This window comes from Etheostoma cragini, chromosome 23, assembly GCF_013103735.1.
Source record: "Etheostoma cragini isolate CJK2018 chromosome 23, CSU_Ecrag_1.0, whole genome shotgun sequence".
NCBI lineage: Eukaryota > Metazoa > Chordata > Actinopteri > Perciformes > Percidae > Etheostoma > Etheostoma cragini.
The window spans coordinates 16,485,008-16,497,062 of record NC_048429.1 but is presented as its reverse complement, the minus strand read 5'-3'; the positions used below and the strand labels follow the sequence as shown (position 1 = coordinate 16,497,062).

Here is a 12,055-nt window from a genome sequence, read left to right as displayed (position 1 = left end):
ACCAATACATTTGAGGATAGTAACTAAGAACAGGACTGCCACCAGTAGTTTAACTCATCTTATAGTTTCAGGGAAGCGTGCAATGGTGGAACCTAAAATGGTGAGTGTTTTTCGACCTTTTGGAGGAGTTTCTATAGGAGCTAATTAGGTAGCACTCTGCTGCTGCTCTTCAGGCTGACAGTTCAGGGGAATGTTCCTCTGTATGGTCTGCAGGCTCTCAGAAAGCAGGCCATAATTCATCATTAGGATATCAGAGTCCAGGTGCAGATGAGAACTGATAGAGCCGGCAGTCAGGCAAGTCTGGGCACTCAAGGAGGAAAATCTTTTCCCAGGGACAATTCCCAGGTCATGCCTGCGGTAATTGAAATAATTTTGCCCCCAGAGTTGGTTAATCAATGACAATCACACACGCAGGGCGTTCAAAATTTGATGCACAAGTCTGATTACATCTGCCACCTTTAGCTGTCTCCCCTCCCCCGACCGCAACAGTGCACACCAACCCTAGTTTTCTGTTTCTGTTCTTCTGCTCATGTCAAGATTGTCTTGAGATGAAGCATTGATGGGACAACCATATTTAGTATTTCTCACCTCTCTTGTACCTTTAATGAACAGACTCTTGTTTGCACAGCCAAACGTTAGCTTCTTACTGTGATTAAGTTCCAAGTGGGACACTAGCGTTTCTTATCAAATAGACAAAGCGCGGTCCCATTAAAAAAAAAAAAAAAAAAAAGCCTGTGTTGAGATGCAACGAATGATTTGTCTGTTATTAACCCTGAGCCTGTGATTATGCAGATTGCCATAGATTTTCCCTGGTTGCCTGGAAGTGAGATCCAGGGGTTGTTCTCAGCCTGGCAGACGGACGAGGGGACGGCCGTGCATTACTGAACTTGCCACATTCATCATGTTGACTGATGGCACAGGGAGTCGGTCCCCGGGTCCCGGTGGTTAATGTAGTGGGTAATTAACTGTCATTTGCCTAGTAATAGGCCGATGATCAATGGTTTGTGAGGAAACAAATTCTAATCCGGCAGCTGATGAATGCATGCCGAGGCTGGAGCAATTGAAGTGGTGGGAGGGATGGAAGAGACAAGGTTGGGGGAGGAAGGAGGAGAGCAAAGCCGCCACTGGAATTTCAAACGGCAACTGAATGCACCCGTGCTATCAATGCAGCCCCCCCCCCCCCACACACACACACACACAAAAAAATGTAATAATCCCCAAATAGTTGAATGATGGAGGAGTTGATTGTTCCTTGTGAATCCAGTTTGTTCTGTTGGCAGCATTCAGTAACTAGTTTTAAAGAGTTGGTTCCCCAAAATCACAAAATCTCTCTTCCCTCTTCAGCTAGTATTATCTTTCCATGCAGATCGTTTACATTTTTTCCGCTTCTCCCTCAACACAATGGAGGTGAATGACATTAATTTTGGTCCTCACAGCATTAAAAAAAAAAACATTCAACAGCAACATTTCTCTAGAATCCCATCTGTGTCTCTCCACAGAATAATCCACTGGACACTTTCATTGGGACTATCGTTTCGAGGAAAACCGTTCCCGTGTAAACAGTTTGAATTTAGAGATGTTTAATCCTTCCAGCACAGACTTGTTTTCCTTTGTATAGTATCAGTAGCTCCATACATATATTCCAGGATAATGCATTTTACTTTCTACATCCCAGTAATTGGGCAGTCATTGCATTTTGGACTAAGCTTGACAAAGCTGAGAAAAAGCATTGGCGTGACACCACTCCTACATTTTTTGTGAGGGGTGGGGGCCTGTACATCACATTGGGTTTTGGGGTTCATTGGGCTAAAGCCTTGTGGAATAATTTAATTGGTGTCTGTTTTTCTCTCATCAAATAGGTACCACTGAGCCGTACCAGGCTGTAATGCTCAGTGAATGCCTTTTGACTAGAACAAGGTACTGGGAACCGACTGCCTCTATACTCTTTCAAATTCAGATTTGAGCAAGGCATGAATTTTAATTTCATGTTGTATCTTCAACCTCTTTAAATATACATGCTGTCTTGTCAGCCATGGATATGAAGTGTATGTCAAGCCTGCTATTCTACATATGTTACTGTTTTCTTTCTTTTTGTGAAGTAGACACACAGTTAGAAGCCTTCTAGATAATGGCAGACAGCTGTACCGTTGTCAGTCTGAGAGAGGTGCATTGGAGATGTAAATAATTATTACCAATTACATTATAATCCCGAGCTGAAAGCATTGAGTCCCAGGCCCTGGGTCTTGCACACAAGGCCTCTAAACTGTCATCCTCTGATTGTATTGGAGGCTGTGCCTTTGAATTCATTGCAACCAAACCACGCTTAATTTGCCTTGTCCCTTGAGAGCCATTAGCGTCTGTGGCATCAAACTGGCGGAGCGGCGAAAGACGAGTGGCAGGTATGCTCCATCCATCTTCCCTCCCCACAGGGTGAGCTAGGGCTTTCTGTTTGCTGCCGGTCTGAAGAGTGTGTGCCACACAAGAGCCCGGCCAGCCAGCAGGCTACACGCTGGCGCTGCCACACATCCAGGTTGGGTAGGCTATTATCAGCTGCTCCACTTCTTTAGCTCAGTCAGAGCCAATAACAAAGATGTCTTTGATTTGAATGTGTCTGGATTGTTCCCATAATGTGATCTTCAATCATTTACAACAGCGGTTAAAGTAGCACAGGAATGTACAGCATGAATTCTACAGCAGAACAGTGGATGAGAAGAAGCTAGGAGTTTGGATGTTCTGTTTGAGAAACAGGGGGTCTTTGGCATATTTTATTTTATTTGTATTGTATTGTATCTTATTGAATAGGTCTTTTGCACTGAATCCATTTCCTTAGTGGGAAAAAATCAATGCATGTATTTGCTGAAAAATATCCTAAAAAATAGATGTTCTCTTATTCCGAGTCTAATACCTCAGCATGGATGTTGGTGTCTACTCAAGGCCTACAGTATATTTCTCAATTTTCTGATTTTGACTTGCACGCACCCTCTTCCTTAAAAGAGACTTACTTGTTTTCACTGTTATATCTTACATACGTATTGCTTTTATTCAAATGTGTATTTGATATTCATATTATTAGTTTATATATTTTTTTGTTTTAGAAGAACTGGAAGTCATGCTGGCATTTATCTCAGCAGTATACAGTACATATCTTATACCAGATCTATCTTTCTCTGGTCCATTACAGAATACTGTCTCAACCATCTGTGAGATGTTAAATATTTCCTTTTCTTTCTTTAATGTGTAAACTTAGTGTGCAACCTTACATTCACGTGCTGCGTTCAAATGAGTAAAGTGATGACCGAATGGGAAACAAACACAGACTCACAGAGAGCAGACTTTCACCCAGAATGTCTCCTGGCATGGTGGGACAGTCCTTTTTTCCTGGACAGGCCACACTAAATGTGCAAGAGATTGCAGAAGAGCAGCAGAATACCGTTTGGATTCAGGCTGGCAGGCAGAAAGCTTAAAACATCTTTTTTTTTTTTACACAAAAACCTTCCATCATTTATAGTACAGAGCCTTGAGTGCACGCTATGTGAAAATGACTCAGATTACTGGAAAACAAGGCTGCACGCTCGTGCACGGTGAGAGGCGGCTGCATTGTCGCAAGATGCCAGACAAAGTGCTGTTGTTATGTTCAAACATTCATGCTCATTATCTTGCACTGAATCTAGCATTTCTTGTTCTTTTTTAAGGATTTTTTTTTAGATCAATTACTCGCCTTTGTAAGGAGAGTAATAGATGAAATATCTATTTCATGTGAAAGCCTTCCGGCAACGCACATTGGTGCAGAAAAGAGAAAGGACAAGAGCTAGCACAAAAGTATCCAGATTTAGATTGCTCAAAGGAAAAGGCATAATTCTTTTAATTAAGTCAGCACTAATCCATTGAGTGGGCCCTCTTTGTTTTCTCCCACCTACCATGTTACAAGAGATATCCTTCTTTGTCTCAAGGTGTGTTGACAGTGGCTCTTAATTCTGTAGATATTCATGAGGGCACAATCTATCTGCTCCCTTTGCCTCTGGGAAACATACTTTCTGAAGGTTAATAAACAACCCTGCATTTCCCAAGCGCTGAGATCATTTATCAGATTGCGATCTCTTACAGACTCTGAGAGTGGCATGCCGTTTTATCATTTTAACAACGACGGCTAAAAGTGCCTCAAGAAGTCTGCCTAATAGGTTATTTTGTTATATGATTTCGTTATCAGATATTTTTTCCCTTGCTAGTATAGTGTAGGTCGCTGTGTAATAACATTCCTGACTCCCTAATGAATGCTCCCATTAATGTCCCCGGAGCAGGCCAGGAAATAATAGCCTCCTCCCTGGGCAGTAGTGCTAGCTCTGTCCCATCTATTCCTATGGCACAAGCTGTGGCCCTGTGCTACTGCAGCCCGCCTCTGTCCAACCTATTCCTGGGACTGATTCGGAGAGCAGCTCATGTTAGTGTGTCTCCCACAATCTCTCCGACAGCTGTTGCTCTGGTGTTCAGACGCTCCGAGAATCAGCACAAGCACTCGGTCTCTTGTCTTTCTGTTGGCAGTATTATAATGTAAGGTGGGACACAGTGGCGGGGGAGTCAAGTTCACAAACTTTGGACTCTAAATAATATGAAGCTTTCGTGGTGTTTACCTGCCGTGTCCGCAAAACATTTAGAGAAAAAAATTCCCCCATGTTTTATTTCAAACTAGTGGACTGTTGAAGCTTTGATTAGAGCATGGATGACAGCAGTGAGCTTCCTCATTAAAAGACAAATCATCCAATCAACAGTCAGTGGGAAGCATGAACACAAGATCTCTACACCTAAAAAATAAGTCAAATAAGATAAAAAAAAAAACGATATCGCCATAACAATATTACTTGTAAACGGATATTAAAGTTTCCTCACTTCTGCCGTTTTGCTGCTTTCAGTATTCTTACATGTTTGTTGGATTTCAAAAAATGAAAGGAAACCATTTTCCAACTTTCTTTTGTTGAACAAATTCAAAATAACATTGAATATAAAAGGCACCATCAAAAAAGTTTTCTTTCAACTAACACAACACATCTCTGAGTGTCCTTCGCAATGTGTCGCACCCTTTGGTGATGTCTTTATTGCCCCAGTTGATATTGCGGTGATGATAACAAAATGCCGCAGCTCCAATGAAAAATAAAAACAGGAAAAAGATATTTGCCTTGCTGCGGATGTCACTTTTCCTTGCTAAGCTTAGCTAAGCTAAGCTACAGATACCTCCCAGACTTATTGTTGTGTACTGAGATCTGGGGGAATGACTTACATCATGTGTCGTCTTTTGTGTGTGTGTTTGTGTGTGTCTCTCTCTCTCTCAGGTTGTTTGGTGTAACGGGGAACTGTGCAGCCTGCAGCAAGCTAATTCCAGCCTTTGAGATGGTCATGAGGGCCAAGGAGAACGTCTACCACCTGGACTGTTTCGCATGCCAGCTCTGCAATCAGAGGTGAGTGATTGGGCCGCTCGTGCTCCTCGGCCATGCCTGCGTCTGGGCAGATGGCTGCTCAGGGAACGCAGGATCACAGCGCAGTCAATCTCGAGCGCGGCTGAAAGTTGAAGACAGATCCCAAATGATAGATTTATCCCTCTAACCAGTAACTTAAGAAGACACATCCGGGGCCTTAGGGACACCTGCTGGACCTGGCAGAGTGATTCTAATACTGCACTACTACAACAGTGTAAGCCCAGAGCTACAGGTGCCGCTCCTTGTCCACACATATGCTTCCTATCAGGCATCATTAGGATGTGGTCAGAGATTTCAGAACACAGCACAAAGGAAAGTTACGTCCTTACAATACATCCTATCTCTGTGAAGCTCATACTCTAACACTCTAACTCTAATACCCAGTGTTCATAGTTAGTGGTGTTGGATTGAACTGTAATAGGGCCTCCGTCCTTGCTCATTTACATACATGAAGGGAGTTTAATAAACAATAATACCCAATTCCACAGTGACGTAGAGGTGGAGTCGGAGGGATAGCGGGGTAAAGTTGAGGGGCTTATCAAGGGCTTGACAGAGTCCAGTGATCCGGCAACAGTGGTTTCCAGCTTGGTTAAAATCCAATTCCTTGGAATACTGTGTTTGTGTTTGGCAGGAGAGGAGTGGTGGCGGGAGTCGCGTCCCGGTGGCACGGGTTAGTGATGATATATTCAAATAAAGAGAACAGAGTGGCTAGAATGTGACTAACTGGGAGGTATCGTCTACGGTCTGGCCTGAGTTGAGGGAGGTTGATTGTGGCTGATGACATGCAGCCGGACACCTGGACTCCTGGCTCCAGTCCTGCCTTTAACACACAGACAGAAACAGCAGATACCTGCTACACCTCGGGTCCCCAGAACATTGTCTCTGTATATATAAAATATTACTGTTTATAGTCATGGGAAGGTTCTATCTTCCCGTCGTACTATGATGAAAAGCCTGGGAGAAGTCATGGACTCAAATGAACAAACCAGAATGAATGTTATCTAAGGTTAAAGAAACAATTATCTAACAGAAAACCTTTGCGGAACATCAGGAAGGTTACTCGTCGGCCTTTCCGAACGTGGTTTTGTTACAGACACATAGTCACAAGCACCTGCCTGCAACCACACGAACCAGCCACATTGTGCATGCTAAAGGCAAAGGAGCTGGTTACGCACAATTAGCACTGGGTTATTGTCTTGCCACTTCAGCCGGCTGCACCAGACAGCCTCCTCTAATGGAAGAAGTCAGCTAATCTTCATCAGCCGGGTCCAGGCAGGCCAGCTTTGCTCCCCCACATTAAAACCCATTAAAGCGCGAGCAAATCTTTCTTTTTACATTAGGCCGGCTGATGAACTGTTGAATAAAATCGACGTCGGTGTGTTTCACATGGTCCACCGTGGCCTTGCAAGCACTGTTGAAATGCCCATCACAATTTCACCGTGGGCCTGGCCAAGATTTATGGTGTCGCTGCGGCTTTAATCTAAGCCGTTCCTCGGCTCAGACTTTTTGTTTTCCATTTAGTTTCTTTATATTGGTGGAGCTGTTTTGGGAGAAATACCTCTGCAGGAATATGACTTTAAAGGATCAATTAGTTTACCATGAGTCAAAATCTAGAGACAACATATTTCAATGGGTATGCATACTTTGAAAATAAGGCTCTGATGTACAAATGATTATTGTTACCCTTCTGCAGCCTGCTAGCGAGCTAGTCTTTGATTTAACATTTTGAAGTTAATGAATTTCGGTCTTTAGGAAGATTTTCTGATTCAGAGCAGGTTTGATGCATTCTCAGTGTTGACCACAACGATACAGAATTAGTCTAGAGTGAGTTTCTTACATCTATATCCACATTAAGAAAATTACCTTTTACAAATTTTCCCAGCCTCCGCCTGAGATCTATCACGAGATCTCACTGAAGATTTCCTGAATAGTCTTTCAGCGCCTCGTGGCCTGGAAATAGGCTTCTGGTCTTTGTCTGGCATGCCGATTTGCTGTCTTGTTCATCTACACCAGCTCAAACAAGCATGAAAGCCCCCATCGACCCCTCCCCCCACGGGCCCTTCAATAAAGTAATCTAATCCATCTCACAAATGGCCCAGAGATTTCTCAGGGTAACATCGTCAGAAAATGTGGAATCTGATAAACAGAGCAGGCGTCGGTGAGGTCAGTAGGGGTCACGCAGTGTAATTATCTGTCGCTCCTGCAAGTCAGCCGCAGCCCATGTTGCCGCTTGAAGGTTGAATTGCTACAATCAAGTCTCACCATACAGCCCCCACACACACACACACACACACAGACACGCGCACGAACGCACGCACACACACACACGCACACACAAACATACTCACTCATAAATCTATCCACGCCATCAGTTGCTTTGTGGGTACATCCATCCTACTGTATGCCACAAAGCAAGGATTGGAAACGCCAAGCCAGTAATTACTCTGATTTCATCAGGGCCTCCCTGCAGGACTCTAATGGTCATCGCCATGCTCAGCTATTAGGGGCCATGCTTAAGTTATTGGCCAGTTAGTACAGGGCAGAGATGGGAGGACACGTTTGCTTTTATTCTTCTTTGTCATCATCACATCGAAGTGGCAGCAATCTCTGTCTTTCCACGAAAGAGGCAGTGAGAGTTGAACCTTTTTTAGAAATAAGAAAAATGGAAAAGCCTCACCAGTAATCATACTTGTTTATCTGCCGGAGAGCAAAAGCCCCCCCCCCACCCCACCCGGTCTTCACTCTGTACATGACTTTGAAATGGTATCAAGCTGAGGGGAGTGAAGAGCTCCTGTCCCTGGTCTATCAGTGAAAAAATAGGATCCTACATTCACTGATTGCTCATGTCTGCACCCAGTGTGGCCTTACTCTGTTAAAATGGACATAAATCTACCATTGTGACCTTCCCACCAGCCAGACCTGTTATTTCTTCTTCTTGGGGAAACCATGGTCTTAGAGCCAAAGGGAAAGGGGGGGGGGATTTGTTCTTAGAAGACGGGGTGTTGGCGAGGGTGGGAGTGTTGGAAATAAGGACAGAGATATGAGACTCCATCCAGCAAGCAGTTAGCCACAGATCAGCCCTGGGGGACAGCTAATCGATGGGCCTGTCGTCCAGCCTCATCATCTAGCCAGTGCTGGCCCAATTTCCCCCTGATGAGCTGGAGGCCACAGTCTGGGAGGCTGGAGGAAGGTTAGAGGAGAGAGGAGCGGGGGAGAGCAGGATAGGTGACAGTGCAGGGGAAGGTCAGTGCTGATAAGGGAGGATGCTCCATACTAGAGCTTTGGAAGGCCAGACTGACACCAATTGGGTTCAGCAGAGCTAAGCTCAGCCACTGGTGCCTTACATGTCCCGAGTAAGGCTTGTTAGACAGGAGCCTAATAGCCAATAAGGGACAAAGTTGTCAATTTGTGTATGATTGGTGTTGAGAACTCAGAGCTTGTGCAGCCAGCCTACAAGAGAACACAATTTAACTACGTAATCCTGCACAATAGTAAAGTAAAAATGACACATTTCATATAAATAAATGTCAGTTTTTCTCCACTCACGGAGATGTTTCAACCAATAACCAGTTAATGCATTTGCAGCACTGGAAAGATCCCAGCTATGTACCATCTTTAGCCACACCCTTCAAGATCTGCATTTTTAGACCTTGTCTAGTAGAGATGTTAATCTTCCTCTATAATACCATTCAAATTAAATTTCTTCATGATAAAAGCATTTCATATTCACATGTGGGTAGGCCAAGGCATGAATAGGAAGATTAGCTAACGTTAGCCAATATGTTTATAAAAAATTCACATTGAATAGTAATTTCAACATTTGAATAGGATGTATTTTTTTCTACTATATATTCAACTTTTGGAATTGATTCCAACAGCCCTATTGACTAGTAATGTGCACATACCCAGATGAGTTCCATTTTAGGTGCTGCCTACTGCAAAGGAAGCCAAAATGAGCTGCATTAGGAAGAACTTTTGCAATGGGATAGCCTTGCCAAGTCCCTATTTTATGATTTTATGATTACTATCCATTTTTTTCTCATCACCAGGGCCACACAGCATATGCAGATGTAGAATTCTGCAGAATTTTTTTGCAGATTAAAGAAAAGGAAGGAGTATGTTTCCTTTCTGTTGTGGAGTTTTTACTCTGGCATAGCAGGGTCATATTCAATTAGATGGTGCAACAGAGCTAATATGATGGCTTCCTCCAATTGTGGCCACATTGCTTGATCAACAAATTTTTTTCAGGTGTCTACGTCTAAAAAAATAGCAGTTTAGCAGACAAAGTAAATACATGGCAATCTCTTTCTTTCCAGATTGTGAAATTCTATTCTCCATGTTACACTACACACAGAAAGACTCTTCTTCAGCGTGTCCTTGTGCTGCTGTCTCACTGCCCAGCAGCAATCTGCCACAGAAGATTTACAACATGCTGTTACAATTAAGCATCAGTTTCATTGGGCCAAGTGTCTCTGTACCTGTTTGCATCTCAACAGTAATTAGAATCGGTGCAGTTGAGACTATTTTCTCTCTTTGACAATCTCCCTGTTTCTTCCTCTGAGTGGAAAGTGAATACACGGGCCTCCAAGGCAAATTGCTGGCATCACAGTACATCTTTTAAGTGTGTGCCTGTGGAAGCCATTCTTTCTCTTCCTCTTACAACAAGAGGTCTCTAAAGACTCATTAGTCACAGTCACCTCTCGTTAAAGGAAGGAAGATGGAGGGAGTGCAGGGAGAGACCAAGACAGCAGAAGCTGACTGACTGGAAGTTAGAAACCATTATATGATTGGCAAACTCTGTGGATCCTAACAGACGTGGCGTTAAGGTTAAAGCTAGCTCATATCAGCTGCTCACACAGTAATGTGTGGTTTGGTTACACATGGGTGACTTAATGAAGGAATCACTTGAACTTGAGGGAGTTAGTACAGCATATTGAAAGCAGTGGGTTCTTACTGAGTCAGGGGCTGAATAATTTGATTAGTGGCCTGACAGTCACCCGATCTCAACCAAAGTTTTGTGCGCCACACGGTGAGGTGTCCCAGTTGTACTCCTTTTCAGCGCCATAGTTGTGCTCTTGGGGTGTACTAGAATAGGTTGACATGCTCTGATGTTCAAAAAACATATGTTTGTCATACTGCCCACTCTGTCCGAGCTCTTGGCACCGCCTCCCTGAAAAACCCATTCTGCTCTGATTGGTCAGCTGGCCCACTGCACGGGCTGTGCTTGCTCAGGCAGCACCAATGGGCAGTACAGATGGAAAACTGGGCTGATTTTGTCAATCAGTGACATCCCTATTGGAGGAATTTCAAATAGGAATATGGGCGGGGTGTTTTCAGGTATTTGAAAGAAAGTGTTGTCCGTGGAACACAAAGCTTTTTTTTGCACTTTATACATGTACACAACTAACTTACACACTAAAAGACAGGAAATCCTTTAATACCGCTTAGGCGAATACAGTTAAATATTTTATTATTTATCATACCAGCTGTGAACATGTTCATCAAATGTTTATTGAAAGTCCAGTAGCAGGCAACCAATATGTCAGCATTCTCTAATAGAAGATGTACCCTGCAACTGTTGTTGAGGAAGTGGAAATACTCGGCAACTCAAGGTCCTTTTATTAGACACGGGTGTGTAATATCCTCATCATAATTGGTGCATAGATGTCACATATGCTGTTGACATTTCACTGAGCAGAAACAATTTGGCTGTGTGAAATGAGTGGAGGAGGGCAAGGGTAAGAGCTGGGGGGGGGCATGTCGAGTGGAGAGAGGGTATTAAAAAAAATGAAGGGAGATAAAGTGGGAGTGGGCTCGGTGTCGGTGTCGGTAAAGACAGCCACTTAATAGATGCTGTCATTTTCTATTAGAATGGATGACACCATTACATGAAACACAATAATCACCATGCCAGATGAATGGATATTAGTCACCTGGGTTTAGTCTGGTAAAAACAAGTCCTGGCCACAACCACATCACATATGTAAGTATTGCAGGCGGTTCTTAGCCTACAGTGCTGAGGCAATTGGCAGGAGTAGATGACTGACATATGACATATGCCCATGTCATCCATCGCTGAAATGTTCATGAATTCAGTACAGACATCAGAGTGTGCAGCTTTACGTGATTTTTTTTCTTCTTCTCCAAATAAACTTCCTCAGAGCATTTGGATTTATTTCCAAAAACACACCGTTCTTACACTTTTTGGTGTTTTGTGCCAACCCCTTTGGTGTTTTAAGTCCTGCTAATTGGTCCCAAATGGAAGTAACAAATCAGGCTCTGAATCTGCCCTGCAGCCCTGAATAACTGCTGCCATGCTCGTCAGGTACCTGGGCTCAGTCCCAGCATTCAACTCAGCAGTCTTAACATCCAAGGAAGTCAAACGGAGCCCCCCCCTCCCAGGTAAACACTGGCACCGCTGCTTGCCGACCTTGTCTAACCTGCACACTGAGGGAGATAAGCAGCCCTCGGGACAGAGCAGAGAGTTACTGCTCCTACACACTCAACATAATCTCCACTTGGCACTGAGCTGAAAGGTCAAGCGTAACTGTGCCCCCCCCCCCCGGCTGGAGCAGGATGGGCTTCTG

General features: G+C 43.8%; 1 protein-coding gene across 4 annotated transcripts in view; it reads left to right on the top strand.

Annotated features, from left to right (window-relative positions):
• Window positions 1-12,055, top strand: part of lmo3 (LIM domain only 3) — a 42,128-nt gene that overhangs the window by 27,165 nt on the left and 2,908 nt on the right. For all 4 annotated transcript variants that reach the window (XR_004655503.1, XM_034863914.1, XM_034863913.1 and 1 more), the window contains exon 3: window positions 5,325-5,450. Coding sequence is in view for 3 of the 4 variants with exons in the window: in XM_034863914.1 (XP_034719805.1) it covers window positions 5,325-5,450 (126 nt within the window). In the remaining variant the exon portion in view is untranslated. The remainder of the gene's footprint in view (window positions 1-5,324; window positions 5,451-12,055) is intronic.